At 43.7% G+C, this 20,535-nt stretch overlaps 1 protein-coding gene across 1 annotated transcript; it reads right to left on the bottom strand.

The window, feature by feature from the left end:
• Positions 1 to 13,953: 13,953 nt before the first annotated feature.
• Positions 13,954 to 20,429, bottom strand: LOC133000145 (gamma-glutamyl hydrolase-like). The gene is made up of 9 exons (XM_061070019.1): positions 20,396 to 20,429; positions 20,043 to 20,157; positions 18,754 to 18,804; positions 18,502 to 18,586; positions 17,511 to 17,649; positions 16,307 to 16,413; positions 15,769 to 15,859; positions 14,268 to 14,405; positions 13,954 to 14,075 (listed from the first exon to the last, which is right to left on the bottom strand). The coding sequence occupies exons 1-9, from the start codon at positions 20,427 to 20,429 to the stop codon at positions 13,954 to 13,956; spliced, it is 882 nt and encodes a 293-aa protein (XP_060926002.1).
• Between the last annotated feature and the right edge of the window lie 106 nt (positions 20,430 to 20,535).

Genomic DNA, 20,535 nt, shown 5'->3' with positions numbered 1-20,535 from the left:
ACATTGTCCAGAATAGACCGACCAGGCACACAGTAGGTCTGGTCTTGATGGATCACTTCTCCCATCACCTCCCTCAGACGGTTTGCCAGAGCTTTGGAGAGGATCTTATAGTCTGTGCATAACAGCGACACCGGACGCCAGTTCTTGATCTCCTGAAGGTCTCCTTTCTTTGGTAGGAGAGGTATCACTGCCCTCCTGCAGCTTGTCGGCAACACCAAGTCTCTAAAACTTTCGTTAAAAACAGTTAAAAGATCTTTCCCCATCTCATTCCAGAACTCTTTAAAAAACTCTACTGGAATGCCGTCGATGCCCGGGGCCTTTCCCCCCCCCATGCTCTGCAGAGCCGTGTAGAGTTCCTGCATCAACAGGGGACCGCCCAACCCAGTGTTCACATCTTGAGGGACTTTAGGTAGCGCTCCACAGAATGATTCGTACAGGGAATTGTTCTCAGTATATTCAGTTTTGTACAGATCCTTATAAAAACTCACGGCTCTCTTCCGGATCTCCTTGCTGTCTCTGAGTTCTTCTCCTTCAGGAGATCGCAGAGTGTGGATGATCCTGCTTTGTCCATTCTTCTTCTCCAGTCCAAAAAAGAATTTGGTCGGTGCATCCATAAGCGCTGCCGTTTGGAACCGTGACCTGACCAGCGCCCCCTGAGCCTTAGTGCCCAGTAGGTCTTTAAGAGCAGATTTTTTAGACTTGAGATCTTTAATATAATCTCGATTTCCTGTGGAATCTATTAAATTCAGCACCACCATAATTTCTGTCTCCAGATCCTCCATAGATCTGGTTATGTCTCTTGTAACATTGAGGGTATACTGTTGACAGAGCTGCTTTATCTCAACTTTCCCACAGTCCCACCACAGCTTTAAAGAATTAAAATCATTCTTTCTTTCTTTAAAACCGCTCCAAAAAAACTTAAAAACATCCTTAAAATGTGCATCACATAAAAGAGACGTGTTAAAATGCCAGTATGCACTTCTGGACTTTAACTTAGAGATAAAAACGTTACATACTACAAGCGCGTGATCTGTAAAACCAACTGGGAGTATACTGCACTTTCTAAAGATGCTAAAACTATGTTTAAAACAATAAAACCGGTCCAACCTCGCCATTGAAATGAGATTCCCTCGGCAATGAGTCCAGGTGTATTGTCTCTTATTTTCATTTATTCTTCTCCAAACATCACACAGCTCATGGGCCTGCAGCAGCTGCCTCAGAGCACTCTGGGATGCTCTGTGGGGCTCCATGTGATTTCTGTCTAAAACATCATTTTCTGTACAGTTAAAATCTCCTCCTAAAAATAAAAAATCCTCAATTTTTATTTTGCTTAAAACTGTGTCTAAAACCTTTAAAAAACAGACTCTATCAGGTCCTGAGACCGGAGCATAAACATTTATAAAAACAAAATAAAATTGCTCGACCTTTGCCCTCACCGCCAGTAGCCTGCCCTCCACCACCTCTTCCACTTCTAAAGACTCTGGTGCAAAGCTCCTGGAGAAAATGATGCCAACCCGCCCACTGGTTGTGCTAAGGTGGCTCAGGACCACCTGTCCCTCCCACTCTCTTTTCCAGTCGCTCTCAATTTTTGGGTCACTATGTGTTTCTTGTAAGAATGTCACTTCAGTTCTTTTCATTTCTATTTGCTGGAACATCAGTGACCTCTTCGCAGGGTCCCTGGCTCCATTTATGTTTAGCGAACTGATGCTTAAAAGACTCATATTGTATAATATAAAAAACCCACAAAACCACAGAACTGATTGGTAATCAGGATGTTCACCTTTATTCATCATCATCATCATTATTTTTCTGTTGTCTAATTTTATGAACAATCTTCTTTAATCTATACATCTCCTGGTCAGTAAAACCTCCCCTGCCTTTGCTGCTCATGTGCAGCCGGGCAGAGGTTGAAAACTGTTCTGCATCAGATAAGTAATCCTCTATCTTTAAACCCTTCATGTTTTTTGTTTTTTGAAGAAACACTTTCATCTTCGCCGCACTGTAGCTTCTTGTGCTCTTCTGGCTTCTTGCCCTGAATTTGGAGGATTCACTGTCAGCAGAGTCTGTCTCCATGCTTGACTCAGACTCTGCTGCTCCTCTCCCTCCTTTCTTCCCGGTCCCTTTTTTAGCTTTTGAGCTACCACTGTTGCTCCTGGTCTTTCTTTTTAGACGAGGAACTTTAGGCACCTCCTCGTCTCTCTCTATGTCAATATCGCTTACTTGGTCCTGTGGGACCCCCCCCGTCTCCTCCTTTTCCCCTTCATCTACCTGGACCGCCCTTGTCCCCTTCTGCCCTTTCTTACACTCCTGACCTTCCTTTGGGACCTCCCCTGTCCCCTCCTTACACACCTGTACTTCCTTTGGGACCTCCTCTGTCCCTTCCTCACTCACCTGTCCTTCCTTTGGGACCTCCCCTGTCCCTTCCTCACTCACCTGTCCTTCCTTTGGGACCTCCCCTGTCCCTTCCTCACTCACCTGTCCTTCCTTTGGACCTCCCCCTGTCCCCTCCTCACTCGCCTGACTCTCCGGTTGGACTCCACTTGTCCCCTCCTCACTCGCCTGTCCCTCCTGCTGGACCCCCCCTGTCCCCTCCTGCTGTTCCTCAGTGTCAGCTGTTTTATTTCTCTGAGGACAACCTTTTGCTTGGTGTCCTTCTTTCCCACAGCTGAAACACTTTGTATTATTAGATGTTACAAAAATAACATAATCGAACTCATCCACCCTGATTTTGAACACCAGGTTCAGGTCCTCAGTCCTATTATTAAGAATCATAAATAGATGTCTTCTGTGGGACACCACGTGCTTAACAGAGGGGACTTACATCCCGAGGACACTTTTTTTACCTGAGACATTATCTTCCCGTGTCTCGATAATTCCCTTAACAATGTCTCATCTCTGATAAACGGGGGGACATTGGACAGCGTCACTTTTACCGCCGGTGTGGCGAGAGGCAGAACGGACACGAATGTGTCGTTCACTTCAATCCCGTTCGCCACCACCGTGTTCACCTTATCTACACTATCCAGGAAAATGACAACCGCGTTGTTCATCCTCGCAGCGGACTTCACGCTGCCGTTGCCGACCACCCTCCCCACGGCCAGGCTACACTCCTCCACGGAGCACGGGAACGCCGGAGCGATCTTAATTCCGTGCTTCCGGGTTAACTTGGCGAGGTCCATGGCGTTTAGCACGGCCCGCGGCCGGCTGCAAACACACACAAACACGCACACCACCTAACACCTCCTCCGTGTACACCGCAACACCACAACCACTATAAACCGACAATAAACTATATAACTATAGACAGAATTACCAACAAATAGAACAAAATCGCACAATCCGCTCATTTACCGTCACCAGCTCTCAGCTCACACACACTCAACCACCACACTACAGAGAGAGAGATTTTTTTAGATTTTTCAAAAACACTTTATTTACATTTTCTTCATTTTACAAAACCGTTGCTTGTATTATAATTTAAATAAATAAGTGCTGTTGTTAAAAACTCAGTCTGTTAAAAAGTGTGGAAAAGGAATGAGCTCATTGTGGGTGACGGTGCAGAGGATGTCGTTGAAACATTAAAAACCACAGTTAAACGATAAGAGGTTGGGCTGGGTCCAAGTTCTCCCCCCCTCCGGGACCACACAGTAGGGGGTCTGTGGTTCAGTCCGGTCTGGTGGATGCTTTCGACACAGTTCATGTTGATCATTTGTTTGTGTTTGTTTGTTTCTGTTAGTAGGGGTCCGGTCTTTCCCCCCAGGCCTGGGCTCAGGATGGTTTCCAGGTAGGGGTCTGCAGTGTCTCTTTCAGTCTCCCCCATCTGGTGGGCCCTCAGGAGGTCCCTCTCATGTGTGGAGAGCCTCTGGGTCCAGAGCTTCCGGATCCTCTCGGCCACCCGGGTGGACTGCAGCCCCAGCAGGGAGCCCAGGGCCTGGGAGCTGTTGAGTACCGGCCCCACAGCATCCACCAGCCGCTGTAATGTCTCCGCTCTTGCACCGTTCACGTTTAAAACAGAAAACAATAAATTAATTAAAACACACATTGCTGTCCTTTCCATCACGAGTTAGTTGGCGTTTGGCTCTGAGCACCAGCTTCTTAAGTCTAAAAACTTCCTGGTCTGTGAGGCCAGACTCCTCCCTCTGGCTCATGTGGAGTCTGGCCGAGGAAATAAAAAGACCGAGATCTGGGAAGTGTTCCTCAAGTTTCAGCTGTTGATTTTTTGTGTGTTGTAAAAAGGATTTAAATTTATCTACGGTGAACATTTTTCTTTTCTGACTGCTGTTAAAAAGCGGAAACGTTGCTGCTGTCAGACACACACTCATTCTCACACTCACTCACATCACTCTCCATTCTGATACTCTTTGCTTCGTTTAAAACCGTCCTGGTGGACCTCCTGCGCTTTACTGATATCTTTGATTTGACTGCTTCTTCCTCCATCTCCTCCTCCTCCTTCACCTGTTCACTCCACGTCATCCTGCATTCACCTGCTTCTCCTTCTTTTTCTATACTGTCCCCTCCATCTTTTTCTGAACTCTTTTCCACCTGTTTTCTACTTACACCTCCCACCTCCCTTTCCTGTACCACACCACCCTCACCCACCACGTCCCCCTCAACACCCGGTGTATTAACTGTACTCACCCCCTGTGTTGGCTCGGTCACAGCCTTGCTCCGCCGCGCTGGTGTTGGCGGAGAAGCCCGTGGAGCTGCTGTCGGCCGCTCGGACACGGGGGTCGTTCCGGTTGTTCAGTATCATATAGACCTGTCTGCGGTGGGACGCTACCTTCCCGTACCTGGACAGCTCTTTACTGAGGAACTCATCGGTGATGAACGGAGGGACATTGGACAGGACCACCTTGGTAGCGGGCTGGGACAAAGGCAGTACCTGTACAAAACAACCGTTCACGGTGATCCCTGTCTCGACCACGGAGTTCACCTTCTCCACCCGGTCCAGGAACACGACCACGGCGCTGTTCATCCGAGCGGCCGACACCACGCCGCTGTGACCCACCTTCTCCCCCACAGCGAGGCCGATGCTCTCCACGCTGCAGGGGAAACTCACACATATTTTAACCCCATGCTTTCGTGTCAGTGATTTAAAATTCCCGCTGGCCATGGCGGCAGCCACGCCACCAGCCAGACGCTGGTGAGGGGAAAACACCCACCACAGAAAGCCCAAACCACCAGAAAATAAACTACGGTGACTCTAATGTGCAATGTGATTGAACAAAATATAACATTTACAAACAAAAATAAAGAAAATAAGAACGAAAACGCTCTCACTCCAACACTCCCTCACGCAACCACGCTCCCACCATGCACCGAGAGAGAGAGAGAGAGAGAGAGAGAGAGAGAGAGAGAGATTTGGAATGGGTGCCTTCTGCGGCCGGGTTGGAAAGTGACTTGTTTGGGGGAAGAGAAGAGAGACATAGACCCAGAAAGGGGGGAGAGAGAGAGAGAAAGGGGGGAGAGAGAGAGAGAGAGAGAGAGAGAGAGAGAGAGAGAGAGAGAGAGAGAGAGAGAGAGAGAGAGAGCAACAGCTTTTTCTAGGACTGGAAGTGAAGGGCAGATTTGATATGGGTCTACTTAGCTCTGGATCAAGAGAGCTAGAGTCATCTGCAGGCATCTGTTTACCAAAAAATATTTAGGTGGAAATAAAAAAATTCTACTTCAGTGTGTTCCACCTTCTATTACTCTATGCCAGTAGCACTTACAGCGATTTTGACCAGGAAAAAACCTCAGAGTGTTACCTTTCAAAAGAGACCAAAACCATGCATGTCCTCCAAATGGTTCAAAGAACAGCTTTCAATTTACTTTGGGTATTCCTTACATACGTGTTTTAGGGGAATTTCACCAGAATGTAAACGGTTAAAAGCTTGTGGTTTGTGGTCGGTTGACAAAGACTTATCTTTAGCAGTGGTGTATAAAGTACTTGAAAGCCATACTTGAGTAAAAGTACAGATATCTTAGGAGTACATGCACAAGCCTGCCAAAGGAACCCGGGAGGCTGAGATGCTGGAGGTGTTACGAAACCCTAAGGACTGGGTCTGATCGCGGCGTTCACACGTTCCAATATTAACAAAACATGCAGAATACCGTCTTTGCTGTATTTGACAAAGGCGTCACCTGTTTGACTTCATCAGCAGCAGTTAGCGCTGTTCACCCCCAAAAAATAGCTTTATTTGTAATAGCTTGAAGGTACATTTCTCTTTGCTTTTGTCAAGTCACCCTTGTTAACACTTGTTGACAGGGGATTTAAATATTGTATTAATGAGACCTTGTGTTGGGTATCGGTTAAAGTAAAAGTCACCCGTCAGAAAATGACTTGAGTAAAAGTCATAGAGTTGCTCATATTAAATGTACTTAAGTATCAAAAGTATCTGGTATTGAAATGTACTTAAGTATCAAAAGTAAAAGTACAAGTACCAAAATTAAGAATCAATACAACAGAATAAACAAGTGCCTCTTGATTCTACCTAAGAACACTAATAGACGAAATGAACCTTTTGTGTCTATTAGCTGTATTGTGTAACTGCCTGGATGTTTACCTGCCTGTATACCTGCCCGCCAGCTTGTCCACGCATCTACATGAAAGCCTGTTTATTTATCATTAGACTATCCTCACTGAATGGGCCTGCGGTTGTGTTTGCATTTGTTTCCAGCAGGGTGACAATACATCTGTAGGGTATCTTGCCTGTAGGGACGACAAAGTGAAGACACAACCCTGCTTGAAGTTGTACACATTAATGGAAAACTGGGCCTGATTACCCAGGGTTCCATTTGGCAAGGTCCATTAAAAAACCTGAATTGTGTGCGTGAATATGCACTAGTCCACGACACAGTGTTTGTTTTTGGTTGTGTTGGCTGAAAGTTGTTTTTGCGTTTGCTTATATAATTGGTTGTGTTGTTTGTTTTTCCATCTCAACTTGTTTTAAATCTGTTTGTTTTGTTTACGTGGACGTGTAAGACTACGTAGACACGGCCAACCAATGATAGTCTATTTGCCAACAGTTTTTGTTTAAACCAACTACTTCCAATATTTTCTTTAAGAAAAGTTAACCACTTGCTGCTTCGAGCTATGTATTTATTTGCAGATGTTGACACGAAGCAGGAAAGGTAAAAGCGAATGTGAATCGAAAAAGGAATACCTTCAAAAAATTATGTAAAGTCACCTAATAAAAGCCCTCAAAAAGCCAATTCATTTGCCTGAATAATAATTCTTACAATTTCAATAGGGCCTCACGTCTGTCAGTGCCTGTCAGTGCTCGGGCCCGAATAATAAAGACTGAACCGAGCTCCTGCAGGAGCGAGAGAGCGAGAGAGAGAGAGAGAGAGGTGCGCTGTGCGTAAAGCTGCACGTTGCTCCAACCTCCGCTGCTCAAGTAACGAGCCAGTTTTGAGAATGTAAGAAGTAGAAAGTACAGATATTTGTGCTCAAATGTAGCGAGTAAAAGTTAAAAGTCGTCAGGAAAAAAAATACTCAAGTAAAGTACAGATATGTGAAAAATCTACTTAAGTACAGTAACAAAGTATTTCTACTTTGTTACTTCCCACCACTGATCTTAAGTATATTGTAGGGCTGCCGCGATTCGTCGAAGTTATCGATTACGTCGACGTTGAAAATGTGTCGACGCCTATAAAATGCGTCAACGCATTTTTTTTTTTAAACGCTGGGCACATGCCACGGCTGGGGGAGCAGTCGCCCCGGCGCCCTCCCCTCCACGCAGCCGGAGGCTCGGTGTGCGGCCCGCCTTTTTTTTTTGGGGGGGGGGGTCCTCATCCACGGCGCCTCACGGCGTCGCTGGTGCGGGGGCTTCCTCTCTCTTGGACCGTGGGGCGGTGTCCGTCGCAGGTGCGGACGGCGGCCCTGGACGCGTGTCGGGTCCTTCTCGCTTCACCTCAGCTACTGCGCCCGATGAGGGAATCCTCCGTTCGCGCGGGGGGGGGGGGGCGCGCTAGCCTGAGTCCAGAACATGTGGACATGCTGACATTCTTACATTACAACACACTTGTCTAACTGACGTTTGATTTTGAGCTGGACACCATTGTTTCTTATACTTTAAACATGTTGCACTTTGTTTAATATGCAGACCTAACTTTTTTATTTTGATAAGGGGTTAAATAGAAACTTTGATATCTTTTTGAGTTGCACTGCTGACTTAACTTATAAGCCCTCTTTTTTATTTTTTTTTATCACGTGGGAGTTGCTAGTTTAAACCTACAAATATTTGAGCCTTTGTTTACATTTTGTTTTGTGCTGCATTATACGATGACATACAGTTTGTTGTTGTCAAAATAAAATTAACCGAATTGAAATGGTTAATTTGATTTTTTTTGGAGGAAAATTAATCGTTTAGATGAATCGACTAATCGATAAAATAGTCGACCGATTAATCGATACAAAAAAAGTCGTTAGTGGCAGCCCTAGTATATTGTTTTAATCACATTATGTTGTGTTTACTGTGTTGTTCATTGTTGTGACTGAAATCTTTAAGCAAACTGGCACAAGAATTTCCTACGGGATGAATTTAAACTGGTTATATACAGATTCCTTCCATGTGCGTGTGTGTGTGGATAATAATAAGAGAAATCCCAGGACCCAAAATGATACAATGTGCATTGAGTGTAGTGGTAAATTAAATTAGGACATAATAGTAAGATATTAAGATAATAACTCAAATACTAACCTCCCAAACCTTCTCCATGTTCAATTACATAAGAAGCAACAGAATCCACCACCGCTCCCTGCACGGACACCGACACACAGAGGCACATGAAGCCGAGTCTTACCGATAATGGGTCGGCTGTTGAGCGGCTGGTTCATTGCGCCGCACCGGAGGGAAACTCGCAGAGCTGCAGCACAAGCAAGAAGACCCTGCGCAGCTGGAACAGGATCTGGGAGGTGGGAGGTGCTGCCTGTCGTACTTGACTGTGGTGACTGGGTGCTCACGAGAGGTGGGACCTTCCACGCTTGACCTTCACTCGCAGGAAACTCCAGTTTTTCTAGTTTTAAAGAACAGAAGTCTTACCTTCTGTTCTTTAAACTGTCAGTCAGGAATGGAGGGACTGAGTAGGAACAGCTTGTACTTTTCAAGTAGCTCATGGTTTTGCAACACCTGCTGCACCAACTCATTGGTCATCACCATGAACTAACCCTATACAATAAAAGTTTATTTTACCAGTAAATGTTGCTGCTCACAGATAGACCCCTAGTGGTGCTCAAGCACCTGCCCTTTTGCCCTGGATGAGAAAAGTGCCCCTTCTGCTGGAGTCCAATTTTTTCCTCATTCATCAATATTTAAGAATAAAAATTACTCTCTCTGTCATCAATTCCCCCCAATGTGTTTTGATATCTGACGGGGCATTTATTTGAGTTCTTGTGAGAATCTCGCCCCGACATGCTCCGCGGTGCTCACAAGCCCCCCCGCACCCCCTTCCCCGTCCCTCCTCCTCATGCAGCACTGTGGGCCAAACGGCTGCAGCCACTTCTCCTCTGACCTGCAGCATCAGACAAACAGGTAATGACGCAGTGTGTGCAATTTTTAGCGCTGCTGAAAACATTACGTCGCAACTGGTCCGACGTTTCATAAAAAATAAACTAACAAAAAACTCACGAAATCCGTGATTTCAAAGCCTTTCCAGCTGTTTACTGACGTTTGTCATGTTTAATGAAGAGAGAGAGGGAGAGACAGACAGACAGACAGACAGACAGACAGACAGACAGACAGACAGACAGGTAGGCAGGCAGGAAGGCATGCAGAGAATTTAAAGGCAGTTTTACTGTTCTACAAATTAGACAAGTTCACTAGTTTTGTTTCATTTAAAATCGTAATTATTGAAATGGAAGGTAGATCTTAAGTTGAGCTACGTGACAGTCTGGTGAGGTATATTGTGGTGTATTATTAGTGTAATGCTGCTTATACTTCAACTCTGTCAGAAAACAGTAAACAAAAATGTGTGTGTACTGTGTTGTCAGCTTTATAGAGATTATGTAAGTCACTCTTGATTATTATGCACAAAAATTGATTTATCTCATTTACAAAATTTGCAGCATAATGCCAAGAAAAGACAGACTCCAAAAGCAGAAGGACAGGGAACTGCAGCAAGCAGCTCAGGGTAGCAGCTCTCTTTTATATTGGATCAGGCCATCAACTAGTAAAACAAATGAGGGAGAATCAGTTTTTATTTATTTATTATTATTATTTTTAATTTCATAAATAATTTTAGCGATGGGTACCCTTTTTTTGGGTTTGAGCACCTGCCCCCCAAAATGTCTGTGCACGTGCCTGCCTATAGGGTATCTTGCCTGTAGGGACGACAAAGTGAAGACACAACCCTGCTTGAAGTTGTACACATTAATGGAAAACTGGGCCTGATTACCCATTAACATTTTAGACGTATGTCGTCCCAGAGGTCGTGTGAAGTAGTTTTTGTAAGAGAAGTGAAGAAAAGAAGAACTTCCCATTAAAAGAATTCCGCATCTTTCCACAGCCTTTGAAACATGATTCCTTCAAATAATCAGTGAGGGTGAGGTCATTTTAAAACATGTTTAACTAACAGGGGAACTGGCAAAGGTGTTGGTCTTCTATTCTAAAGGTCATGGGTTCAATTCTAATCCATGGCTTTACCTTGTGTTCAGCTCAAATTAGAACTGTCCATATCATCCCTCATAGTATAATTTACAAGTGAAAGACTTATAAATCAAGGCATTGACTTCACGAAGGACATGTGACGTCCCTCGCGTTGGAAAAGAGAAGAAACCCTTCAGGATGTGAGGTCGCTCAAAGAGAGCAGAGGACGTGGAACATTACCTGGTGTGAGTTCGAGCGGCAGAGCCACAGCCATGGTGTCAGTGAGCGTGAGCAGATGCTCCTTCGCTATTAAGACAGTCAGCTGCTGGAAGCCATCGTTGGCCTACAAGAAGTGAAGGAGGAGAGAGGGAGGTGAAGATGAGGGAGGTGGGGTGACATTTAAAACCATTTCATTCACGTGACAGAGATGTGGTCGTTAATGAGGAGCGAACATCCTCATAGCCTCGAACAAAGTTCTTGAAAGACTTGAGTTCTTGTGATGCCCTCTGAAACGCTGAGGGAATGAGGAAGTGAATTTTGTAGCAGAGAATGCGTTCAAAGGGAAATGACTTCGTGGATTATCAGGTTACAATATAGTCAAACAAATGTGACAGAATACATGGGAAAAGAATGAGAGCTCTAAGTTTGCAATGCAAGAAACAGAGGAAAAGCTAAATGTAATGTTGGCACATGGTTTTTGTGAAACCAAAGTTCGGCCTACATGGGAAGTCAAAAGTCCTTTGTTCCGGAGCACTTCACACAGATGTGTGAAAAGCCACCGGAGACACAAGGGTCAACTCCTATTGGTCACTCTGGTCCCCAGGACCTGTGAGGTCACCGGGCCAATATAAGGCCAGCTCTACCCCTCTTCTCCTTCTTACTACAATCCCTCCGAGGAGAGAAGCCTGGTTTCTCCAGCTCACATCTTCCTCACCCCGGCATCCACCTGTAGGCTCCAACGGGGGGGGGGGGGGGGGGGGGGTAGAAGTGTTTGCTCATCACTCCCATAATTCCTTTGTAATCATTTGGGGGAGGGATTTAAGTTGGAGCCTAGACGCCAAACACTAAACCTGTTGTAATGCTGCAATAAATGTTTGAACGTGAGTTGTCTGACTGAACTGGGTTGAGTCAAATCAGTTAAACAGGTTTGATTGGTTTACCCTCAGAGCCAAGTTGAAAAAAATACCGGAGGCTCGACTGTAGTGCGACGCCAGCAGATTTGAAGCTCCTCCCGGCAGCACCAACCTGCAGGGAGACCGGGTTCCACATTTATCCTGAACAGATCCTGAGTCACTCGGAGACACTTCACATGTGCCTAAACACAATTTATGTAGATTTCACATGAGACATAACAACAAGGAGCATCTACGGACATATGGAAGGCAGAGCAGTGGTTAACTCACCCGTTTATTGAGTTGAATATCTTGTATTCTTTTCCCGAGAGATTAACTCTGATTGGGAAAAAATATGTTTAAACATTTAAACTGGTCGTCCACATCACAACAATTCGTTTTTTTGTAATTCACATGTTGTGTTAAAGCCGGAAAACTGAACTCTCCCGCAAAGAGTGAAGTCATCAATCTGATTTCTGAGTTGTCCTACCTGACAGATACGACTCTGGCCGCTGTTGCCTCCAGGTATTTCAGATAGGAAGCAGCGATGTAGGAAAAGCCCCTTGTTGCCTGTTCGTCTTTACGGGATTCCTGTGCCAACACCCCTACAGAGGACAGGAGACGGTCAATGCACATACACAACTATCACAGAGATATACACATAGAGACGTTGATGCAAACATATGTTGCCCGGTATTGTGATGGTGATTAATGTTTCTTCCCTGATTCTGCGTCTGTAATTGTGCCTAGACACAAACATTGTGACTCAGGCTGAGACGTGCAGGTTGTTTTTGTGTGTCGTAGAAGTGTGGTCGGTGTCATGTGTTTGTGTCGTTCCCGGTGACAGTGTGTAACCTCAAAGCCTCGAGGAAACATTTAAAGTTGTGTGAGTCGCTCTACTATTGAGACAAACACCATAGAAAAACAAGTCCCATCATTTATCACCAGCAGCAACAGACCGGGTTTTATTTCTATTCTACACTGGTTCTCTGCATTTCTCTGTATGCACTTTATAGTTAAATTTAATTTACAATACACAATATACTTTGTTCCCGTTATCTTACGTAAACTGTTTTATTCACAGTATGTTGTGTTTACTGTATTATTTATTGTTGTGACCCGATTCTTCAAGGAAACGGATATAATGTGCATTGACTATAGTGCTAAATTAAATTATGACATAATAGTAAAATAGTAACACACACACTTTCTCTCTCTCACACACACACACACACACATAAGAAAAAACATAGCACCGCTCCCTGCACGGACACACAGAGGCACATGAAGCCAGGTCTTACCGATGATGGGTCGGCTGTTGAGCGGCTGGTTCATTGCGCCGCACCAGAGGGAAACGAGCAGAGCTGCGAGCAAAGATTCAGCACAAGCAAGAAGACCCACCGCAGCTGGAACAGGATCTGGGAGGTGGGAGGTGCTGCCTGTCGTACATGACTGTGGTGACTGGGTCCTCACGAGAGGTGGGACCTTGAATGAACAACGATGCGTCTTGATGCATTCAAGAATTATTATTATTGTAATTCTTTAGACCGTCAGTCAGGCAGGGAGGGACCGAGCAGGAACAGGTTTTACTTTTCAAGTAGCTGATGATTTAGCACCACCTGCTGCACGAACGCCTTAGTCACCACCATGAACTAACCCTTTTACAATAAACGTTAATTTTACCAGTTAATTTTTCTGCCGTGGTTTGTCCCTTACTGGGTTACAGCCGAGTTTGAGTATTTTATGAATGTGTTTGTGTGTGTGAAACAATATTATTGACCTCAGGAGCAATACGAGTGCAGAAATTTATTCCAGCCAATGAAACTGGATGGTTTGATCTTTTATAGATGATGTTCTCCGGCAAAATAATTGATAAAGAACAAATTCACCATTCGTAATTTGTAGATTGTTGTTTTTTTGTGTCGGTAACTTGTTTGTCTTCAGGTAACAGGCTTGTCAAAAAACAATTGAGACAGTCTAATAAACACATTCATTTACAACCTTTCCTTTTGAGAAACTTTTGTTGTGGACGTGCAGTTTCCTTTGTGTTTGAGTTTTGTGTATTTGCGTTTTGGGATTTGTCTTCGTCTGCTCTTTGAGTTTTTTTATTACCTGATTTTCAAACTTCTTTCCTTCTTTGTCTCGGAATCCTTTTATTTCACTTTCTTCTTCTTTTATTTTTGACAGCATTCACATAATACTGATCAAATCAGCTTAAGATGCTAATTGTTACATTTGAGGTTTCAATGTCACTGACTCCATCAGGTTCCGCATCAATCAAAGTAATAGTTCTGAATGAAGATGGACTTCATGCCATTGAAGACGGGAGAGAAGTTGTAGATGAGCGCTCTCTCTTCCTCCTCCTGACTCGGGAAACGATGGTTGCTCTTCCTGGCTGGAGGGGAAGTGAGAGAGGAAGTGAACAAAAGAAAGAAAAGGCTGAACGTGGTGATGAGTTTTTATTTGACTTCAGCAGCTGCTGGTTTTCCAATTCGTCACATGACGACTGTATTACAGCCGAATACATGTAGAGTGTGAATCTCTCTGAACAATTTGGTGTGGATCTGACAGAGATCCCACTTGTTACCTTCAGAGACGAAGAAGCTGCCAGAGTAGAAGGAGACTCTTATTGCAGCGGTGGAGTGAATCATCCCCGGTTTGTCGATCCACTCAAAGGGGGATTTCTCCGGATGCCACTGTAATCCATAAATTGGATACCGGTAGGCTGGAAACCACCAGAGACAATGTCAGCAGACCACAACTCATTTACAGTCAGTATAGAGAAAAGAGAAATGTGATCGCTGCCTTCGTCAGTTAATCTGTTCCATCATTTCTACATCACAATCACATTCAGTAGAGTAAGAGTGTTGAAATGATTATGTTACTGTTGATCCTTGTCAGGATTTAAAATGTTTAACTATAGTCTGGGCTGACAGAATTCTTAACAATAAAGCTAGAGGTAGTTTTAGTTAGATATTATGCTTTGTACAAATTATTTAATAATGACCTTTTCCTTCCTAGGGTTTAATCTACAAATTAAGAATGAATCTTTTACTTGTTCTAATACTTAACTTTTTGATATTAAAGCATATTTTCCTTAGCTGCATTCGACATAAGACAGAGATCAAGGAACTGTCCCTTCTGGGGCAAAGTCAGTATGACATTGTTTGGGTTCAATTGTTCTTAATGTTTACACAGTCAGGATATGTTTTGATGAAGCAGAAACACAATAATATTTTCTCCAATTACAATGGCACTCACTCTTTGCAATAAAGGCTGGAGGGGAAGTAGGAGCAGTTTGAGTCAGGTATAATACCTTATACAAATCATTATTTTAAACCTTTCTCTTATCATATTTAATACTTGGAATTAGCTAGAAATGTGTGTGCGTCACAAAACGATGGTCAATCTCACAGCTGTCTTGATAAGAGAGAGACGAGAGAGTTTGTTATGGCTCATTTGATGCAGCCAAGATGGCAGGAGCAGGACATTTTCTACTCAAGGCTAGGTTAGGAAACAACATCAGACTGTCTGGGTAGGGAGAGTTGCCTAGCAACTATCAGAGTAGTAGGAACGTCACTGAGAGCCGCTCCCAGTCACTTCCTGGATTCGGTGACAAGAGGCGTGGGACTGCGGCTGGACCAATAAGGGAGATCCAAAGTGATTTGCGGTGACACCCCTCCAATATTTTATAACCAATCACATCAAATCTACTGTTATAATTATATCAAACCCCTGCTGTTCGGGGCCATTATTAACTTCCTACTGCTAACTGAATTAGCATAGGCTGTTATAATTGTCCATAGCTATGAATAACTCTTCATTGTATTTTTAATAAAACACTTGATTGAACCAAAACCTTGGATCGATATCTCTCATATTTAAGAATAAACGAACACGCCTGACATCCTCTGAAAACAAAGAGTTATTTCTTATCAGATGATCGTCTCTCGTTCTTCTAGGACTCGTTGTGGAGTTGGTTTCGTTCGAGCTGTTTTCCGACATGACACTGATTCATCTGCTCTGACCTTCGTGCTCCCTTTACAGCAAACTACACTCAGATTCCCGTGTCCAGGAAGGAAAGGTACCTTCGATAGTGGAGATGAATTCTTGCTTCCCATCGTGGTTCGTCGACAGGACCTTGTAAAACTCCTGTAGCCTGGGATTCCTGTTGAAGCTCTGAAATCCAAAGAGTTAACATCAAAAATCAATCAAAAACCTTGGACTTCAGAACTAGTAGATTATCACTCGGGCTACTACTTGAATTACAGATGAGAAATGTTGAGAAATCCCCAAAATATAAATTCACTGAATAATTTTAATTAATCTGCTGCTGAATCATCTGCACAGTGGCGTGGTGGTCAAGTTGTAAGGCATTGGTCTCGTAAAGCAAAGACCATGGGTTCAATCCCCATCCACGTCTTTATAATGTGTTGTGTAATCTGGATATCTTCTACACATGTCTCAAGGTAAAGAAAACATCTGTTGCACTCTGTCTTTTTTTGTTTACAAGAGCTGATACCACTTCATGGGCTGGAGAAGGTGAGATTTACACTGTCAGGTTGTTCTAAGTAAAAGGATGAAGAGACAAACGTGGAAAACCAGTAAATGACCAGTAGGAAATACCTCTGTGGTCAGACTCCACTTGTGGAAGTGGGGGCAGATGTTTTCCTCTGTCAGAGACCTCAGCACATCTTTGGGGAAACTCTGAAACAGACGACTGGAATGGCCCACTGTTGGACGGACAAGGATTTGGGGTGAGGCAGGAGGATCTGTTAAATCCTGGACTCTAACATCATTGGACAATTTTATATTGATAATAGATGGGTGTGTCTCATTTGCATTGGCTCCGCCCACATCATACAACATCAAACACCATGAATGAGGAGGCTGGGGATAGAACACAATAAGATATTGAATCCAGGGTTTTTTCAGGATAAATTGCTCTTACAGATAATTTTCCAGCAGGATTCCTATGAAAGGAATTCCACACTAACTGTCTCAAGTAAAACCTTCAAGGAAAGTAAGTGGTGGAAAGTCTTCTAGTAGAAGAACCTTAAACTCTATCAATAGAAATTATGTGACTGAACAATGTTATCAGTTTATGTTGTGTGAGAAGTTGAGACTTCTAAGTATGTTTTATTTACTATTGAGCTTTTCCTGGGTTCAGTCTTTCAAACCCGTTTGTTGCTGGACCTTAGTATCAATATAGATTTGTACACACTGTATGTAAATGTGCACAGAAATTATAAACACATGGGTATAGTGGCAAAGTGGAAAGTTGTTGCTCCTGTGAACCAAACATTATGGGTTCAATCCCCATCATCCCTTTAAATTAGATGAATTTACAGGATAACTATTCATATCATTCAACATTTTAAACATTTTAGACGTATGTCATCCCAGAGGAAGTAGATTTTGTAAGAGATGTGAAGAAAAGAAGAACTTCCCATAAAAAGAATTCCGCATCTTCCCACAGCCTTTAAATGAGAAATATTATGTCCATTTTACCGCAGTTGATATGGTTCATTGGGGTCTTAATGAAATGTCTGAAACATATTTTGGTCAAAATACCACAAGGATCATTTAAAACAGCACCCTTTTTACCCTGTCTAAAGCAGCCCTCCTCAGATTGACCTGTTTAACTTGTGTTCAGCTCAAATTAGAACTGTCCATATCATCCCTCATAGTATAACTTGAGTCAAGGGAAGTCAATGCCTTGACTTCCTTGACTTCACGAAGGACGTGTGACGTCCCTCGTGTTGGAAAAGAAAAGAAACCCTTCATGATGTGAGGTCGCTCAAAGAGAGCAGAGGACGTGGAACATTACTTGGTGTGAGTTTGAGCGGCAGAGCCACAGCCGTGGTGTCAGTGAGCGTGAGCAGGTTTTCCTTCGCTATTAAGACAGTCAGCTGCTGGAAGCCCAGACAACTTCCCAAGATGGGGAAGTAGTCCGAGGCATCTTTGGCCTACAGGAGGTGAAGGAGGAGAGAGGGAGGTTAAGATGAGGGAGGTGGGGTGACATTTAAAACCATTTCATTCACGTGACAGAGACGTGGTCGTTAATGAGGAGGGACATCCTCAGAAACCCGAACAAAGTTCTTGAAAGACTTGAATTACTATGATGTCCTCTGAAACGCTGAGGGAATGAGAACTTGGATTTTGTAGCAGAGAATGCGTTCAAAGGGAAATTACTTTACTTCGTGGATTATCAGGTTACAATATAGTCAAACAAATGTGACAGAATACATGGGAAAAGAATGAGAGCTCTAAGTTTGCAATTCAAGAAACAGAGGAAAAGCTAAATGTAATGTTGGCACATGGTTTTTGTGAAACCAAAGTTCGGCCTACATGGGTAGTCAAAAGCCTGATGCCGCATGTCCTTTCTAGCGGAGAACTTCACACAGAGGCGTGAAAAGCCACCGGAGACACAAGGGTCAACTGCTATTGGCCACTCTGGTCCCCAGGACCTCTGAGGTCACCGGGCCAATATAAGGCCAGTTCTCCCCCTCTTCTCTCTCTTACTACAATCCCTCCGAGGAGAGAAGGCTGTCCAGCCTCTCTTCCTGCATCGCTGAGGGGAGAAGCCTGGTTTCTCCAGCTCACATCTTCCTCACCCCAGCATCCACCTGTAGGCTCCAACAGGGGAGGGGGGGTTACAAGTATTTGCTCGTCACTCCCATCATTCCTGTGTAATCATTTGGGGGAAGGATTTAAGTTGGAGCCTAATTGGGTTGAGGCTCTGATTGGAATCCTCACCCCAATGGAAGGAAGTCACTTCATCTGGATTCAAATCAGTTAAACGGGTTTGATTGGTTTACCCTCAGAGCAGAGTTGAAAAAAAAACTGGAAGCTCGACTGTAGTGCGACGCCAGCAGATTTGAAGCTCCTCCCGGCAGCACCAACCTGCAGGGAGACCAGGTTCCACATTTATCCTAAACACATCCTCAGCAGATGATGTCACTCAGAGACACTTCACATGTGTCTAAACACAATTTATGTAGATTTCACATGAGACATAACAACGAGGAGCATCTACAGACATACAGACGGCAGAACGGTGGTTAACTCACCCGTTTATTGAGTTGAATATCTTGGTATATTCTTCTTCTGATAGATTTAATCTGATGGAGAGCAAAAGTAGAAAAACAAATTAATGCCAAAAACCAATTAACTATCAAAGACAATTCAAATCATAACGAATCAATGTGGATTTGAAGCAGCAGCTGTAAGAAGGTTTGTAATCTCAACATGTAGAAGAAACTCAGGACATGCAGGTTGTCTATCAGGTATCAACACTGTTTTATTGTTGTGATATAATCTCAACAATATTACAACTGTATTTATAGCATATATATTTACTAGGGCTGTCAATAGATAGATGTCACATTTTGAAATTCATTAATCTAGATTAATTGCGATTATAAGTTTGTTTTTCTTCTCAAAACTAAATCCTATAAATTAACGAGTAATCACTTCAGACAGCCTGTATTTTACACAATGTTGTGTTTTCAAAGAGGCTCAGGCCTATAACACCTACCTATAAAGTGCCAGCCAGGTCGTTAAATATCATGTATGATAAATTGTGTAAAAAAAAAAGTTTAAATCCCAGCTGAAAATATTCTCAATGTCTTTGGAAACAATAACACTGCTTCTTTCTTCAGTGAAACATCCAGATTAGTTAAAGGTAAAAAAAAAGGTGTATTTGAGATTACAAATACGTATTCCCCACATAGGCTTGAGTGAAGACTATGTAGTTTACCCTCCACACCCGACATTGAATGGAGCAAACTGCAAAGAAGTTCTTGAAGATGGATGACATTAAATTAATAATTAAAGTGGTGAAGCAAAGTGAGCTGTATGATCCTCAGCACATGAGATAAAAAAAAAAACGTTGGGACGCTGTTGCAGTTAATGTTGGAGCAACAAGTAAGTATATGCTTGAAAAAAATAATTAAATGCGGTTTTTACTGCAGGCTGATAACAGCAAAAGTAAGCCTCCGCCTCCTCCTCGGCCTTTTCCTCTTCCTCTACCTCCACCTCGGCCTCTACCTCTGGCACGGCCTCTGCCTCTTCCTCTTCCTCTCACTCCTTCTCCTCCTCCGTGGATTCCCCCTCTCACCCTCACTCTTCTTCCTCTTCTGACTCCTTCCATTTTAGTTGAAGTCAGGTGAACTCACCAGGTGCATTTATATAGTGCCTAAACCTGATTGGTGTGTCTACTGTTAAAGCAAATTATTTGTTTAAAAGAGGAGGAAACAGAAAAATAATTCAGTTGAAATCTGAACCTCAGGAACAAGCCAGAAAACTGAACTCTCCGGCAAAGAGTGAAGTCATCAATCTGATTTCTGAGTTGTCCTACCTGACAGGTACGACTCTGGCCCCGGCTGCCTCCAGGTATTTCACATAGCAAGCAGGGAGGTAGGAAAATCTGTCTGTAGGCTGATTGTCTTTACGGGATTCTTGTGCCAACACCCCTACAGAGATCAGGAGACAGTTAACACACATACACAACTTTCAAAGAGATATACACATAGAGACGTTGATGCAGAAGGAAGAGAGAGAGAGGAAGAGAGACTGAAGCAACAGCTTTTTCTAGGATTTTGGAAATGAAGGGCAGGTTTGATAAGGGTTCACAATTACCTCTGGATCAAGAGTGAGGTTTCATTACAGCTGCCACACAGACACACAGACACACATGAAGCCGAGTCTTACCGATGATTGGTCGGCTGTTGAGCGGCTGTTTCATTGCGCCGCACCAGAGGGAAACCCGCCGAGCCGTGAGCAAAGATTCAGCACAAGCAAGAAGACCCATCGCAGCTGGAACAGGATCTGGGAGGTGGGAGGTGCTGCCT

The sequence above is a fragment of the Limanda limanda genome, chromosome 4 (genome assembly GCF_963576545.1).
Source record: "Limanda limanda chromosome 4, fLimLim1.1, whole genome shotgun sequence".
Classification (NCBI taxonomy): domain Eukaryota; kingdom Metazoa; phylum Chordata; class Actinopteri; order Pleuronectiformes; family Pleuronectidae; genus Limanda; species Limanda limanda.
Note: the sequence above shows the minus strand (reverse complement) of the source record. Positions and strands in the feature narration are given on the sequence as shown.